Raw genomic sequence first — 18,672 nt, 5'->3', positions numbered from 1 at the left:
TGCTAAAGGCCTTACATACTAATAAAAAGACAGTGGTGCTTCCAACATTCTGAAATGCTCTGAAAACCAACTTTTCCAATACTAAATACAACAAAATAACCTTCATAAAATATAACTTTTCTCCATTTACACTTTTTTAAAGGATTAGTATCCTATGCTTCTCAAGCACAGGAATCTGTGAAATAACTCCTAACATGGACAGATTTTTTTTAATACATAACTTAAGAGCCTGGAGAGTTTTAACTCAAGTCCAGTCTCTAAACAAGGAATATTCTTGTTTACTTTAAAAATGGAAACAACATATAGTTCCATTATAATTGTTAAAAAGTTAGCTTTACAAACATGGGAATTTTAATTTAAAAAAAATTCTTAACAAAACTATACAGTGTACAAATTACTGTCTACAAGGTAGGCGGTTCGTTAAGAAGACCTTCCGCTCTTCTTGCTACTTGCAGCTTCAAATTCATTCACATACTTTTTAATGGAGCTGCCCACCCGAAAATTACCCGATAACTATATTGCTATAATTAAGATTTTGCCATGTCTTTATGTACAGTCTCCTTCACTGCCTGGTATTTATCTAGTTTTCTTCGGACCAGCCTCCCTTCCGGAGAAGCGCTGCGGGGCTCTGGGAGCAGTGGGCCGCGGAGCAAAGCATCAGGGACCGCTGGGGCCAGGGCTGCTGCAACCCAGGACACCTGGGTCCCTCCACCAGCCCGCGCTCTGCGGCTCTGGGCAAGGGAAGGGCGTGCAAGACCTGCAAAGTGGGGCCCTTGTCAGTCCGAATATACTTCCTGGTAAGAGGAGGAGGCCGAAAAGTGGACTTGAGATTCTATAGTAGTACTTTTAATTGTTTTAATTCAAAGGGAAGTAAGCAAAAAATTGACTTAAAAATAAAGCAACACTTGCACTAGGCCTTTCTAGTCCAGACGCAGGCAGGAATACCCACAGTGCGCCACTGGATTCAACTACAACTGTTCGTTCACTGGCAAAACAGAGCGAGTCTGCCTTCAGGGAATACTGTGTCCTGGGAGGTGGAGGTGCTCACCACCGTGGGTCAGAGATGCACAGGGCCCAGCCGAGGACCCGCCTTCCACGGGCAAGCATCCCGTTCTTCGGGAACTTGCGCCACTAATCAGTGTGTAGGCATCAGACCAAATGGGCTCAGTGATATAATCCTCCAGCCCATAAGCACTGTTCTGAAGTGTTCGGTATCAAATGATATGCTGCGAGAACAACTGACAGTCTATCTTATTAGGCAACGTTCGGGGACGGGGTCAGGGGCTCCTTAAAACAGCCTACCATGTATCACCAATTCTGAAGTATCTCCCTCTAGTAAGGAACTAAGTGGGATTGAAGAGGGGGAAGGACAGGATAAAACCAGCCTCCGTTCACCCTCTAATCCTCAGGGACACTAAATCAAATCTATATTTGAGGTACTATCTCTTGAAAAAAAAAAATCCCATCAGTATCTAATGGGTTTAATTAATCCACAGGAAAATTAAGTTCTTAAAATTCTATATTTCTCTCTGCTCTAGTTTTTAGTTTAAAGGGGCAGGTGAAATTTAAAAAAAAAGATTTATTTCTTTACTTTGTTCCTTAGAAACTGAACTTTGATTTTAATCTATCAGTCCAAATACATTCAATAATAGCGACCTTCCATTTAATTTTCTGGATACTGAAAGAAACTGAAGCGCATTGCTAACCATTTGAAGCAGTAAGTCACAGGTAAATCATATCCTTAATATAATTTTTATCATTAATAAATGAAATGGTGCAAGGAAGTGGAGGGGAAAGAATATGGAAGCACTCCTTCCAGTTCGTCAAAAGTGTTTTGTCAGAGAAAGCTACTCCTGTGTTAAACCCCCAATGTGAAACATCTGACATCAGCTCTGTGGGCATTGGACAGAGGTCTCAGCCAAGCAGGAGACAGGCCCACGCTCCACCGAGGGAGGGTCGGCCACCTCCGAGAGAAGCTACCACCACCACCTAAAGTAAGACAGTTTCTTCTAAGCCAAGTCTGCCTCCAGGAGAATTTGTTGTGTCTGCTTGTTCTTACTGTTTTGTTGTTTTGAAAACCAGAAATGAGTTCAGCTCGCACCCCAGGTAGGAAAGTCGAGAGGGGGACCTGTGGAAGTGGAAGTTTGTCACAGTAGGCAGAACAGTCGCTTTGCAGCCCAAGCCCATCTCAGGGTGCACTGCTTCACAGCTACACTGTAAAGTGTTAAAAATCCTCCCACCCGCCCCAGCATATATATATGTATATTAAAAAAAATCCCCTGTCCATCTCTCAGTACACAAAAGGACCTCATCACACTGCAAAAATAGCAGTACCCACTTTGGTCAATTAAAACAAACAAACAAACAAAAAGCATACTTTTTTAAAAAAAATCTGTGTACTTACCTATAATAACCAATACAGCTAAAAGCACTACCTACATAGGCAAAACTTGGTATTGCATAATTCGTATAAATTTGAAACCCCTCCCCCCAATATTAATTGGAAGATGAAAAACATGAAAGGTTAATAGAAAAAACACCAAAATACTGAAAATATTGCTGGTCGATTACAATTTTTAAGCGGCAACTATACACAGCCATGATATGCTTTATAAATGTGAGATAAAGGTATAACTGTCTAAAAAATCCATGATGTCACACATTTTTCTTCGTCTGGAGTACAAAATATTTTGTCATAAAAATGGTAAAGATTTAAAATGATAATAAATGCAGCAAAACAAGTGTAGTGATGTCACTTTTTGTTTTTTTTTTGTTTTTGTTTTTTAGATTTCAAGGCAAGGCACGTAATGTGGACATTATATCTTCGTGCAAATTAGGATTACTGGAAAGAGTATTTTTAATTAAAATTTTAAGAGACATAGAGGCAAAATGTGTCTGCCCATGCACACTACGAATCTGTCAATACAAGAAATTTGTTGAACAAGGCTAATGTCTGAAAGCACCATGCAAGTTTTCAGCACCCTGATTACATTTGTTTTCTCAAGAGTGCATTTTTTTCTTTTTTTAATATCCTACACCCTGGCGTTCCCAGTTTGTAAACTGTAAGCTTTATCCTTGTGACATGGATTTGCCTGCCTCTTTTGTCTCTATAATGCAGATTTTATAGAGCCTTTTGTACACCCTATGGGTTCATGATGCAACCAGTAATTTTAAATAAATAAATTCTACCTCCAAGGAGGCTGCAGCTAAACCAACATAAGTGCTGTGTTTTCATTAATTTTTTTTCTCAAGCACATGATTTGTCTTGATTTAATGCCTTTTTAAATGCCCTCAAAAACTGAGGGGAAAATAAATTTGTTCAAAATTATTTTAAATTCTTTTTAATCCCCTCAATTTAGAGTCCAAGGGCTGAAGGACTTATAATCATGATTCCCCTTTAGATATAAATTTATAAATTGCACTTGCCTCTGTTAAGTGTTTCTTTTGTGGGGAAAATATTATATTAATTTTTACTGTTGCATGCAGAGATAACGCTTCACCTACATAGAGGCATTTCTTCCATAGAGCCTTTGTGTTCAAACTGGTTTTTTTTTTTCCCTTTTTTCTCTTTTTTTCTTTTTTTTTTTCCTTTTCTGTCTTTTTTTTTTTTTTTTTTTTAAGATTTTGAACTGGGTTACACACTGGAAAAGGCTGGGTTAAGGGCCAAAATTTAATAAATCTGTACTGATAACTAAAGGCTACAGAGATTTTATATATTTTTTTAACTCTTAGAAATCAGAGTGCTTAGAAAATGGCTGGCTCATGGCTCTGTCACCAGCACCTCTGATGCCGCCTCCTAGCCTTTGTGGGTGAGATAACCAGGAATAGTGATTCCATGCGTAAACAACAAGAATACTAAACCAAGAAAACTAGCTTATCATGCAAATATTAAGGCATCTAGAAAGTCAGTTAAAATATATTGTCATAGAGACAGAACATCTATTTCCCAGCGGACTTCATGTAACAAAGGCTACGTTGCAGGGGCTGCGATCTACCATTCGTGAAATATCATCGACCCTTTTAATGTCATTATACTTTCAACCTTAAGGGAATTAGTGATTGTAAGTGCTGCAATTGCTGGTCTATCATCTTCTTTCTTCAGTTTCTTTCCTTTCTCCCTTTGTTTTGTCCAGTCTTCCTCTTTTCCTTTTTTTAAAATTTCTTAAACTATTGTTGTATTTCCTTTTCCCTCAGTTGCTCGTTTCTGCTTGAAGGAAAGGTTCTCCAATTATGTTCAAACCATAATTTTGGACATTTGCCGGTAGGATGGGTGTCCTATTTGACACTTGGAAAGGAACCAAGCTAGCCCAGGTACCAGGACTGTGAGAGGAAAGGGGCAGCAGGGAGGGAAGAAGAAAAAAAAAGAGAAAACACAATGTTAAATTCTACAACAGTATTAGAAATATAAACTTCAGATGCATCAAATTACTACTATACCTTTGTTTTTTAAAACTGAGATAATGAGTTTAACATGAGATAAATGTGCCAAATTATACATATTATACCTACATATTATAGTATATATAATAACATACATATTATACCTACATACACACAATATACGACCTATTTCTTTCATGAAAAAAATGTGAAGTAGAAAAATTTGTAAAACACATACACTGTTGTTGAACTCTGATACCCCTAATCTTTCTTTTCTTTTTTGCTGTACTAGGGATTGAACCCAGGGTCTTCATGCTGAGCTACATCTCCAGCCCTTTTTTATTTGAGGCAGGGTTTCCCTAAATTGCTAATTTGCCTAGGTTGGGCTCAAACCTATAATCCTCCTGCCTCAGCTTCCTAAGAATGCTTCAGTTATAAGTATGTGCCACCACTCTCAAGTTTCTTCCTAAAATATTTGATCCATTTTTATTTTTATTTTTTTTAACTTTTAAAAAATTTTTGGTACCAGGGATCAAACTCGGGTCCTTGTGCCTGCAGAGCAGGTGGTGGAACCACTGAGCTAAATCCCTGGGCCAAAATTCCTAAGTAAGGCCAGACAACAGAATTGGAGTTAAAGATTAGCAATATAAGTATGTGCTGTGCTTTTTTTTGGAACTGGGGATCGAACTCGGGGCCTTGTGCTTGGGAGGCAGGCGCCAGAACCACTGAGCTAAATCCCCGGGCCTCTGATCTATTTTTATACAAATGGAGTATAACTTTTTATCCAAAAGAAAAAAAAGCAGCAATCTACAGTGATACCAATACACTGTAGCTCCCAGTTAGAGTGTACTGATCTTGTTTTATCTTTAATTTATAAGCAATCTAGTGGTGAGTTTCAATTTTTTTACCTGCCTATTAGATTGAATAAAATTGAAAAGTGTCATAAAAGATACTTATTTCTCTTTCACACAGGGAAAAATGTATTTTTCAGGCAGATTTGTACATAGGATGTAATCTGAATACCTAATTATCAAACATACCTTAATCGAGATTTTTAGTAACCAAATACGGAAATCAGAACCAAAATAGTTTTATTGTTGTTCTTGACAGAATATCCACTGTACGAGAAAACTTAATGAGAAGCTGCACAGATTTCGGCTATTGCTTATTCTATAGCTAGTGTGTGTGTGTTTTTAAATCCTTCTCTTTCTCAGAAAGAATCGATGTTTTCCTTTCAATTCATGTGTTCTTATATTAGCTGGCAAGAGAAATCCGAGCATCTCCTGCCTTTTACTGGCAGCGAGGACACCACATCTGTGCTGCTCTGAGGGTAGGAGCTGGAGAGTGCCCAGGAAGGGAGGGAGGGAGGGTCCCACCTCTCTCCAGTTGGCTCTACTTGGACCTGTTAGAATTGGGGCAGTTCAAAACAATTTTGAAAAACAGTTCTGTACTTGCTATTGGCATAATCTTTCATAAAAGAAATATTGTATGAAGGAAAATAAAACCAGATCTACACAGCACATTTAGATACACCACACATTTTGGGTACACCTGATCTGATGGACTGCTGATTTCAGTACTCAACCTGGATGAAAGTCAGCCAAGTAACAGCTGCATAAATAATTATGAACCAAGAAAATATCAAATAGACAATTCCATACTCAGTTTAGTCATGGCTTAGCACGGAAATAGACTTCCAACATTTTACATTTAATTTAGTATCCTTTGCTTGACTTTTGAGGCCATAAAGTGAGATGGATACCATTTTTTAAACTATCTATCTATCTATCTATCTATCTATCTATCTATCTATCTACCTATCTATTTGGTTATATTTAAATTCCAAAGATACAAAAGCTTCATAGAATATTAATCTGAAGGAAAATTTTTGGATTGAAAGAAACCTTGGTATATAACTTTTTTTCCTTCAGTGATACCTCTATACAAAATGTGGCTTATTGCTACATGTCTAAGTAAGTATGTCTGAGGTATTTCAACAGAAAATATCTCAGTGAGTTCTTTTACCCAAGAGATTTTATGACTAGATTACAAATTCATGACACCAAAGACCATCTCTCTTTTTGTTAATCATATAGTACAAGACCTAGCACACGGTGAATAGTCAATAAATTCTATGATGGACAAATCAATTCATTGCTCCAAATCACACCCAACTCTATATTTTTAAAAGATGTTACCCATGATTACATGTACTCATAAAAAGGTACTTAGTACCAAAAATTTTATTATGTAGGAATAATTATATTCAAATAAAAAGATATATCTTCATTATCTGATGAAAAAAATCATCATTTTAGAGAATAAGAATGTTTTTGTTGAAACTGTTCTTAAGAGACTCAACTGTTTTCACACGTTTCTTTCTTCCCACATGCATCCTCAGCAATTATCTCAGTGGTTTGCACCACTGAGAACAATTTTATGAAATGCAACAAGAAACTTATTTTCCCTCAACTGTGCTACCACTGCACTTTGTACATAGTCCTATTACAGCTTTTATTACTTCATATCATAATTATTTGTTATCTACAATTATCTTACTGACCGAAAGGTGAACTCCATAGAGAAAATGACCTAGTTTTATCTATCCTTATTGAGTCTAGACAATCTGATGTTATTTCTTCACAAAAAAATAAATTACAGAAAAAGGGATCCATTATTTTTAATCTGAAGTAAGAAGCAATAGTAGCAAAAAGTAAAAGGCTAGTTCAGGATAATCATTGGCAGCGAAAGACAATATAAACAATAAACAAATTACTTTGAAAAATCAAAAAGAATCTCAACATGGATGGGCTCAAAGAAACTCATTTAGAAACTACATGGTTTAGGGATACAAAGTATATTTTAATGATTGAAGAATCAGTATAGCTTCTTAAATCTACCAAATAAAGTAAAAAAAGACAAGAATTCAGGGTGTATTTTCAGCTGCTTTCTTAGTTCTTTAAGAGACATGTGTTATTAATCTTTAGAAAATGCTCAATAAAAACAAATTGATGCTAGTTCACTACTAGGGCTCATCCTGAAGAACGTCCAACAAATTAAATGGAAATATTTCTGTAAGCCTTTTAAAACCTGCATCCTACCTTAGGACCATATCAAAATTGCAGTGTGTAATGTAATGGTCAATACTGTTTATGAACCTTTGGAGGGAGATAAATCTCAAGCATTAACACAATGCAGACCCCACATATGAGTTTTACAAGCCTCTTATTGCCAGTCTGTAGGCCAGTCTAAGTTCAGAAGTATAAGGCACAGACATTTTTTAGAATTTATTTTTGGCAGTCCCATTGAAAAAAGGCCTGGCCAAACTAATTCAGTGACTATGAAAACAACACAAAGAAAATATTTAATCAAACAAAATGATCTAGATCACTGAATATTAAAAATACAATACCTAAAACTGTGTAGGATTCAAGTAAAAATGTAACAGTGATTTTTACATAACTTTCTAAAATCACATGAATGGATAAAATAAACACATATATACAAATTAGTTATATATAAAATACTTAATGTTTTTAATCTTTTATAAAATGAAAATTATATAAAAAATGCCATGGTCAGTCCATCCAACAATCTGCACTTTGTCTAGTAAGAGTTGTAAGAACATAACTGAAAGGACTTCTAAACAGTCAGTGTTGGATACAGCTACTGCAGCAACATATCTTAAAGTTTGTATTTACTTTGTTGTCATTAAATTTTCCAATGTGAAATCACCTTTCTTTAGACAAACTAAAGATAAGGAAAGGTGAAAGCATATATTTATAAAATATATACAGACCATAGCACATATTACATATTATATATAAATATATGGAGAGAAAAACCAGGTACAAAAAAGCACAAAAGAGGACCAGGGATTTAGCTCAGTGTTTCACCGCCTGCTGCATAAGTGCAAGGACCCAAGTTCGATCCCAGTACCAAAAAAACCCAAAAAACAAAAAAAACAAAAAAGCACAAAAGATTCTGGTGGCACTTTGACGCAAAGCACAACTCACCTTAGTAGCTTCCACTGTATGTATATAGTGAGATAATTCATTGTGAATAAAACACATGGAACTAAATCAAAATTCCAAAATAAAATGCCTCATGTCATGGGGAGTATTTCCATATTATTTTGACCAAGTGTATGCTGTGGCTCCCTCCAAAACAGAAATTACTTTATTCTAAACAAACATTAATGGTAGATGATGGTTCTTGTTTATTTTTTGCTGGTAAGACTACCTCTGAGGCACTGTGTTTCTTCTAAACATCTATCTTTAAGAGAAATAAACTCAGTGGCATTACTTTACTGAAGAATCTCACCAAATTATGTCATTTAAGGAACAGCTTAAAGGCAACAGAAAAGACATGACAGTTGAGTGGGAAAGAAGTTCAAACTTCTATATGACTCAGGATAGAATCAACACAAAGGGATACATTTCCTCATGATAAGCATGTGGAGGAACCTTAGGAGCAAAATACCATGTCTGGTATTTTACACACGGAATATTACTTAACTCTCTCAATGAACTCTTGAAATGGCCACTTCACAGATAAAGAAACTGAGACAAGTTACTTGCCCAAAGTCTTCCACTTAGCTCGAAGATCCAATAAATCAGTTCATTCTGATTCCCATGGCCATTTCACTATATTATACTGTGAGGAATGTATATTCCTAGGAAGTCAGATATTGACCCAACATTTGTACAACTTTCCGAAAGCAAAATGTATTTGCTTCAGGAGACAATGAATTTCCCATGCCCTATACAAGCTGGATCTTAACCTAGGTAATGCTTGCAGAAGAGACTTGTACACTGATAATGAGGTTGGTTGTATGGCCAAGCAATCTGAAATTCTATGAATCTATCTCCCCTGGAAACAAATCTAGTTGAAGTTCTACTAGTGTAACAGTATGGTGAGGACTAAGAGGAAAGAACTTGCCCACACATTCCTTCAAAAGTGATACACTATTAATGGATTTATCTTAGGTACACTGGATAAAATAGTTGATCTTGCATCTACAAAGTCAATACTCTATCAATCAGTGAAAAGAGAAAATTGTTCTTGGCAGCCAAATTAATATGCAATGGTTATGTTTCTCAAAATTATGTATTCCATGTTTATATCTTTGAAGCCAGAAAGAATTAGTTCCTTAGCTTCTAAGTCAACCAGTTAAGAACCATAAAGTGCCAAATAAACATATGAAGTCATGAAGTTGAGCCAGGAACCCAAGTTTTGACTTCACCTATTAGTCAGAGGTGATTAAAACAATATTTCAAGAATGGCAAAATTCATTTATCACTAGTTACTGTTTATTTGATAATGAATTGGGCTTTTCATTTGTTAGTCTATAAAGTGTCAGAGTATCCAGTATACCAATACTTTTCAGAGAAACAATAATATTGCCCATTCAGATTTTACATACTGCATTTCCTTCAAAAATAGTAAGGACTCTCTTAGAAAGCTTAAAAATACATTTAGGACCAAAGTGCAAAAAATTATATATATTCATATATACTTCAACCTTACCAGCAGCCAGATTATTTTAGATAGTGATAAAAATAAGCAAAGATCCAGAAAGTATGAGTAATATATAAAGTAGATAACTTAAAAGAAGCATGTGCCTTTAATTCCTGTGTATGAGTTTCATATACCCTGAGAAGGTAACTTTTTACTTCTTTGGCTAAATACTCTATTTTTATTGGCACATTTGCACATAGGTTTTAGTATCTCTCCCAAAAGGTACAATAAATAATTGCTCTTTTTTTAAAAAAAGCAAAAGACCTGTCTGAAAAATCAATTATTAATTGCTAACAAATTATTAATTACATTAGAAGCCAGGCTGTTCTGGATTGTATATGTGTGTATTTTGGACTGGCTTCTTACTTAAATATAACACAAATGCAGTAGATTGAGTCCTGTGAAAAAATGTTCACTCAGATTTGAGAAAGGAATAAACAGTATTTGAACAAAAATAAAAAGGGTACTTAAGGAATACACTAGTTGCTAGCACTTCTGTAGTTTGTATTATTTTCCAGGCACTGTGCTCTGTGAGTGACCTACTACAAAGCTTTTATCTCTCACAACAGACCTAGGAGTGAGTGTCATCATTATACTTATTTTACAGATAAGGACGTGGAGGTAGGAAGTTTTTAAGTGTCTTGTCCAATTCCTAATGCTACTGAATTGTAGGAGCCAGGATTTGAACTCCAGCGGTATGGGCCTAAGGTCTACATTCTTACCCATACACTTTAAGTCCTCTTTTGTGAAAAACACTTTTTTTTTAAAGGAGTATAATATATATTGTAACTGAATTATATCAGAGAGTCAATGCATTAAGGCCTGTATCAATTAGACACATTGAAATTCTATGAAGTGTAACTCCTGGGTCGAAACTTCAGCAAAAATAAGTGGACTTTATAGATCTTTTTGCAGTCATTTCAGCCCAGTGGAGTATGTGCCTTTGTTTTATATATGTACAGATGTGGCTCCATGTCAATAATTTGCTTTTGAGTTCATGTTCAGATGGTGCTAGACTGGAAGTAAAATATACAAAGCGCTGTATACAAGTCTTGGGCTTCTTCGATTTATGTTTCCCATTTTTAAGGATCATTATTGCCATCTGAATGATCCTATTTGCATGCAAGATGATTTCTAATGATTATTACTATTTGTAATAATCTGTATCAGAAAGCTCCCCGGCTGGCTCTTACCTGATCTGCAAAGTGCTCTTGTGGGCTCTCTGGGAAACACCAAATATCATAAACTGCAGGTGGCTCATGGAATTATTCTAACTGCAAGCAACAGTACTTTACAGTAATGAAAGAGAAATGTATTTGTTTCTTAACTAAGTAGGTAAATAGCCTTCTTTATTGCTACTCCTTGGGGACTGACAGTTTTGAAAATAACATATCCAAACGACAGGCCACCAAATCTCATTAGTTTATATTCAATTGTTTCAGATGTATTTTGTAATTGGGGCATACTGGATTGAGGATTAACTTTATCATGCATGAGTGCTAGTTTTTTCCTAAGTAAAATAATGGCATATGCCACTGAAATATTTAATCTAATGAAGAGCACAAGGCAGGAAAACCATTCTATATGGGTCCATTCCAGCTAAATATTAAATGTGCTCATTACAATTACTATACTTTCGTAGTAGAAAGCTTTTACATAATCCTAGAAGACCTTCAACAAGGCAATCTATACATTTAAAAGTAACAAAATTTATTTCCTTTAGTATGACAAAACAAGAAAAAAAGCTTCTTCCCTCAATGAGCCAAATTAAGTATATTTTTAAAAATTATATATTTGGTCTTTTTCATATTTTAGAGCAAAAGATGAAAGATAGAAAATTAACATGAAGATGACTAAGTATAAATTAATTATAGCACACACATACATATAAAACAACTTAGGAAGCTGTGGGAAGTTTTGTCCAATTAAAACTACACAGAATTATCAGGCTAATGGTACTTATTTTATCTCTACCCACAGACCATGCACACCAGAGTAAAGAAGCCCACATGTTGATTCCAGCCCTTCTCTAGTCGGCATTCCTCTCTAGCCCTGTGCTCCTTTCAGTGCTATTGTTACAAGTGCTACTGCTCTTCTCATTTGCATATGTGATTCTTCAACAGCAGACAAAATTCTCTACAAAAAATGGTGTTTTCAAATTATGCCTTTCACTAATGAAAATCATGCTCAGTTAAAGAAAAATGTAAGCTTTATCGAAAAACAAAAAGGTTCTTGGACAAGTGATTTTCATTTAAAATCAAAAATCATTATTTGCAGGATTTTGTCTCTAACAATATCAGAATTCTGAAGAATAAAATTACAAAGAATTAAGGAACTGAAGGCTTTTTGATATGGTCCTTCTATTCTGTTATGTGTGCAAAAATCTTCCTTCTCATAAAACAAAGTGAACAAGGAGTATAATTGTAACTTTGTACAATCTCCGAATATTCTACACTTGTTTTCTTCAGTTTCTTGAACTTCAGTGAGCTTTTGCCTTTTTTTCATTTATAATTTATTATGTTTATGATTCTATTTATTCATTCCTGGGCTTTGTTATTTAAATATGGCTAAAAATTCACAATACTCCTACTCACAAAACTAGCAAACATGAGGCTCAAAAATGGTAAGCTAATGAGTGTCACATAGGCTGCCATGGGATGATTTGTTATGGGAATAATGCATGTAAACACGGTGCTTTAGGGAAACATCTTCAGATCAGGTAAGTGTTTAGTGTACTTCCTTCAGTTGCAAAGGGTTAACCAGAAAGGTTTACATTTGGAAGTCTTCTGAACTATGCTCCTCCCTCTTCAGTTGCGCTGCCAAAAATCATCCGACAGGAAACGTAAGATTAAGTTTGTCCTACCTAAGCGAACAAAGAGTGCTCTGAACAGGCCATTGCTTTACTGCAGAGCGGGAACTTTTTTAATCCTGCTGGAATCTGCAGTGCTGCTCAGAAAATATCGCGTGGAGAGTTTTTTCTTCCCTCTAACATCTTGTCTCTGGATCATCTCATTTTGGTCACACTACCAATCCTGCTGCTTCTCCCATAAAGGTTAACTTAAAGCTCCAAACATAATCATGTGGAAAATGGACATTATTGATTCCTATGGCCCATTGTTTCCCCATCCTAAGTCCCTGAAGTTCAAGTTCAATCTGGAATTACATCATGTCTGGTTTCTCCTGGTTACCAGACGGCTTGAGACGTGACCACAGCTACAGAAAAAACAAACAGCCTTCTTCACGCTTCGGCTCCCCTATCGATTCAAACGTAAACTTTTTTTCTTTCTCTCAAGTATGCTTCAAGTATGGAGCATGGTTAATTTAGAGATTAAGTTCCAAATTAGATTATCTAATGGCATCTTAATGGATTGCTGACCCATTTCCTGTGGGATGGCAGCGTGCAAGTCTGGCTGAAATACAATTAATTTCTTAGGAAGTGTTCTGAAGAGTTTGCCTAGATAAAAAGGAAATGACATGTTGTACAAACCTTTCTTTATAAATGAGCAAAGTTAGGCAAAAACTACAACAGATCCCAATAAATTTTCCACAGCCAAATCAGAGATATTGTGTGTCTGAAAGACATATCAAGATCATTTTTTTAGAATGGTAACGTTTCTAGTTTTTATTTTATAACAGGTGCAAATGATTTTTATGAGAATGGAGAGTCATTCTGTTCATGCGAATGTTCAAGTACAAAGAGCAACACTGCTCAGCAGCTCTTTCATCAAACAATGGTTATGTACAATTCTGGCTTTTGCAATTATGTCTTGAACCAAAGATTCTTCCATTTATCTCTCTTATCAGCATTTCTATCATGGTCCCAGAGTGGTGCTAGGATCCAGGATGATGTATAAAAAGTTGAACATTCTGAACACACTTTAGAGCTAACAGCTGAAAAGGAAATTCAGCACTCTGAGAATAAAGCTCCCCCCAGGAACTCCAGCAACAACCCAGCTGTTGTACTGTAGTTATGTGTCAAGATAACAAACCCAGAGCAGGAAACGCTAACCTAGTGAATTCACAGGGATGGTCTGACTCTAAGGTTGAAATAAAAGTTAACTCTTAATTCTATCTAAGGACAGGGTATGCACTGGCCTTATCACATACATGGCACCTATGTGTGGATGCACACAAACAAATATATGTGCATACCAACGTACTGTCTGCAACCCAAACTGAAAATTATTTTTAACTATTCATCATAAAATCTTTTGAGAGCTTCCATTTTACAAAGAAAGTGCTATGAACAAAGCAAAGGAAACGGTAAATGGTTGAGGTCAGTGTTATGCAAATAGTTCTATGCATGAAATAAATGCTGTTACCTCTTGCTTTCTGCCCTCCCTCTCCTGACCAGCCAGATCCAAATAACCTTTACTGGCTGCTAAATTTCTCTTGGGAAATCAAGAAACTCTCTAGAATTGCAGTAATAAACGACAATTTCTTACAAAAACATGTGTAAAGTAACTACAGAATGAAGTATTCAACTCACAGAAAGGAACTGCTAACACATGTAACATGGAAAATAGCTGATAAAAGTCTCTTTGGTGCCATTCAATTATGGCATCAGCAGAAACACAAAAATCCTTCCAATTATTTCAGTAAAATCTTCATTTATTCATTATTTCAGAGGCTGAGCAAATGGTTTGTGTAAACATATCCTTCAGTAACACGCGCATGTTTATTTTAGCCATCTGAAGGCTTCTTCTATGTTTATATAAGCCATCAGACACATACAGCCACTCGTTTGTGGCTTTGCATTTTCCTGAAAGGGGTGAAGGGGGAGAAGAGAGAATGAAACAATAAATCCAGTTTCTCTTTGCATAAAGCATTCACTCCAATGTTTTAAAATAACTTATGTTTATATTATTCTTGGACTGTCCTCCAGCTTTCTTTTTCATTCAATTACATTGCTCTTTCATATTTGATAGAACCAGCAAGGTTTTGGGTATAGTTTCAAGAAAAAAAGCCAGTTAAGGAGTAACTGCCTTATGTGTTTATACCCACAGAACTCACATATGCAAAAACAACATAACTTGTCCACGCAACAGGACAAAGCACAGACGGTACCTAGTTTTAGCAATCTGTCACCTGCTCCTCACCCGCAAGCTGAGCCCATCCTCACTGAAGCAGAGGTGAGGTCTTCATCAAACACACTGCATTAACTCGAGTAACTGACCTTTCTCGTAGGCAGATCCCTTCATTTTCTCACAGAGCAACAGCTCCCCCGACCAGGAGCACAAGAGCACATGCAAACACACACACAAAGGCACACAGGAAGATGGCCCACAAAACCCTAAGGTCAAAGCAACAAAACACTGTCAGGGATGCAGCCCTGCAGTCAGTGAACACTTCCCCCAGTGTCAGCTCTGGTTCCTCAGGAAATGTTCCCATGCTGAAGTACAGTGGGAAGATGGGGGGACTTGCCTTTGACTACAGTGCTTGCTCACCTTCCTGGGCCCTGCCACTTTCCCCTCCAAATGGAGCCCAAATCAGACATGGCCCAAATCAGAAGAGGAGACAGCCACAGATAAGTGAAATAGCAATGAACAACAAACAATCCAACCAAAATAGAGCCAACCAAAACACCCACTCAGCTTGGTCCTTTTTACCTATCAAGTCTCCAGGGATTGCCTTTTGTTAAAAACAAAAAATAATAGACACAATAATAGTCACCTGTGATATTTTCTTTATTCTGTCATGCTGAAAGTAAATTTTAATTCTCTGGCTGACAGATCTACATGTTGCAGATATTTTCAACTCAGTGAGATGACTCTGGAGCTGTAAGTCATGTGCTTGAAGACGTTAGATTGCTATGGTTTCTCTTAAAAGTGGTAGTGTTACAGACAGTAATGATTTCCTTTTTCAATATAACATGTACAGAAAAACCCATTAAGTTTTAAAAATAACTACAGGGCACAAAGTATAAATTATGCATAGAGCCACTGTGCCAGAGACCTGGCTTATTTGTGTTATACAACATGGATTCGTGTCCGTTTTGAAAATGGAAACAAAGCAAAGCAAATTGCTGTCTTATTTGACTATATTTGTTCTGAACTGTGATAGTTAAATTTTAGAACTGTGTGTTTCTGTGTCCACCACAGCAGTCGGCATACCCCAACACAGAGACTTCATAAATACCTGCAGAATGCACAAGCGAGACACCTGCCATCATCAATTATGTGCTTTCTGAGTCATGATTAAAAGGGAAGAAACAAACCCAACGCTACCTTTGTAAGAGCTTTATGGATCATTAGGGCCATTCTACACTGTCTCATTTACTAATTAAAAAAATACTATTTCTGAGAGGGAGTAGAAAAGGTAATTTAATAAATTCTGAATTGTTTTTGACTAAGACCCTAAACTGATTATCCCAATTTTTGCGAAGAAGGGGATTTGTAGCATGAACAATATTACCCTAAGAACTGAGTTTAATCATATTCACTCATTTGAATATGTGTTCTGTGATACACTGTCCATTCACTTTCTCCTCTTAAGAGGTATCACTTTTTGATTAAAAAATTACTAGCTGTACCTTAAATTACCAATAATTTACATCTTATTGGTTTTTAATGTACTTTACAGGTGCTATCTTATTTCAGAGAAAATGCCAATCAGTAATCAACACATCAGACAGTTAGAGGCACATTTAAAATCATTGGTACATTTCATCTGATTTGCAATTCTAAAAAATATGGCAAGCTTATACACACACATGAGCCATTTTGCAGATAGGTGGGGCCTCAAATACAGGAAAGTTATTTAATAAAATAAAATGCAAACACTGTATTATCAAATTCAACTAAATTAACTTTTAAAGGCTTATTAATTCAGACTTTTTAAATAAGATACTTTCACTGAATTTCATTAATACTATTAACCCTTATACTATTTAAAGAAGATACTTCCAGTAAGTTTATCTTATTTTTGTAAGTATACATTGCATTTTTCTTCCAAAAGAGGACTAATACATACTTCTTGGGGGAAAAAAATCACAATAGGTGAAAATGTATTTATTTTTAAAGCTGATAAATTAATCTTTAAAGGAATAAAAGTCATAATGGAATCATTTAAGTATTAAAATAACTTATTGAATTTTTTAAAACAATCTGAATAATTTTCTTAAAATTTGTCCTGATTAAAATTTTGCAAACTTTATTCTTCCCCAGTTTCTATCAACCAACGTGGAGACAAGTAGCCCTTGCCGCTCTCCCACTCAGCACAGGTACTTTCTGTAAAGGAAGGATTACAATCACAGTGGGGCTGGAACATTATGCTGGTTCTACTGTTGTTAAACTCAAGGGATTACCTTACTCTCTTTTGCAAATTTTTATCTATTACATATGATTATATCATTAATTTTGATTATCAATCTGACACAATTGTTCTTTATTAAAATAATACATAAGAAGCTACTTCAGAACTACTTATTTTTTAAAACTAATACATGAGTCAGTATCAAACTGCTTTTGAAAATGAAGTTTTAGAATGACTTTTTAATCAACCAAATAATGGCAATCCTCTATGGGTCACATCAGTATACAACCAGAAATTAAATGTCTCTTTAAAGTAGGGTCCTTCCTTAGCTATCGATTCTAACCATCATCCCACTCCAGTATTTAGAGGTGCTGCCTGTTAACAGCTAAACAGACTAACTTCACTTTTTTTCAAGTGTTTTCTCCCTGATAGATGAATAAGTGAATAGCAAAATGGCTTAGAGTTAGCAGGAGAGGAAAGAAGCAAAATGAGAAGAATATATATTGTGAAAAGCCAATGCTTTAATAGATTGCTGAAAAAAAATCTTCCCTAAATCTGCAATTTCATTTTTTAGGTCCTAAAATCTAACTTTCTAATTCCACCCCTATTCCCACACCAAGAATATAAATTGTATCAAACATTTGACAGTATTTAGAAATTCCAATCATCAGTTAGCTCTGGTCCCAAATTAATGTGATGTTGCACTTAAATAAGAAATAAAGAAGAGGGGTAGGGGAACAGGGATGGTACAGCCAAGACAACTAAGTTTTTAACAAATATTTTCTGTAAAACTATTTAAAACAAACACTATAGGTCATGTAATTTTTCGATGTAAGTGTAGGGTTGGAAATAATTAAAATGTTACCTTTGCCAAGTAATTCCCAATGTATCCTCACTGGTACTGGGGTATAAATGCCTGCCGTTTTGATTCACGGTCCAGTCACAAATCCTCAGCTGTCAATTGAAACCTAGCAGTCAGATATGGATCGAGCAGTACTGCAGTTTTTAGTATTTAAATGAACACATGCAAACTAGTACTGTATATGGCATTAACCTTACTTTCCCAAGAGGCAACTTAAAAAAACAAATAAAAGCAAAAGAAAATCTTACTCTGAAAAGCAAAATTCCTTGACTTTTTTTTTAAAGAAAAAGCTATTATAATATGCTTCTCTATTAATTAAAGGATACAAGAGAAACAAGTGCTTAGAACATAACAATTAGCCATTATTAGAGTACAAATCGAGCTGAAATAAAAGCAAATGTTAATGTTCAACAGAGAGATATATTTTAGAAAGAAAACAAAATTGCTTTTTTTCTATGCAACATACTAAATCATCTGCACTGAGTAAAATAATCAATAACTTTAAGCATGCAGTTTGCAAAACAGGAGACATGCAGTTTAGAGGTGAAAGGCCCCACCCTATAGACATTCACCCTAACTTAGGTATGGAAGCATCAAGGTGTTCAGTTCTAGATGCTTGCTAATTTTGTTTCACTTAAAGTGGCATTGTTTAGAAA

General features: G+C 35.6%; 1 protein-coding gene across 11 annotated transcripts in view; it reads right to left on the bottom strand.

The window, feature by feature from the left end:
* Positions 1 to 18,672, bottom strand: part of Nfib (nuclear factor I B) — a 221,236-nt gene that overhangs the window by 2,073 nt on the left and 200,491 nt on the right. For 7 of the 11 annotated variants that reach the window (XM_087183933.1, XM_021252857.2, XM_021252859.2 and 4 more), the window contains 2 exons: positions 18,020 to 18,108; positions 1 to 4,320 (listed from right to left, as the gene is read on the bottom strand). The exon at positions 1 to 4,320 is cut by the window's left edge and continues 2,073 nt beyond it. In XM_087183933.1, coding sequence (XP_087040059.1) covers positions 4,191 to 4,320; positions 18,020 to 18,108 — 219 coding nt within the window. In that variant the 3' untranslated portion in view covers positions 1 to 4,190. The remainder of the gene's footprint in view (positions 4,321 to 18,019; positions 18,109 to 18,672) is intronic. The other 4 variants (XM_087183936.1, XM_087183935.1, XM_021252860.2 and 1 more) reach the window with 1 other exon arrangement.

The sequence above is a fragment of the Heterocephalus glaber genome, unplaced genomic scaffold (assembly GCF_053883595.1).
Source record: "Heterocephalus glaber isolate CG9 unplaced genomic scaffold, H.glaber_assembly_v1.0 deba00001481, whole genome shotgun sequence".
Taxonomy (NCBI): Eukaryota; Metazoa; Chordata; class Mammalia; order Rodentia; family Bathyergidae; genus Heterocephalus; species Heterocephalus glaber.
This window is presented reverse-complemented; position numbering and strand designations above follow the sequence as displayed.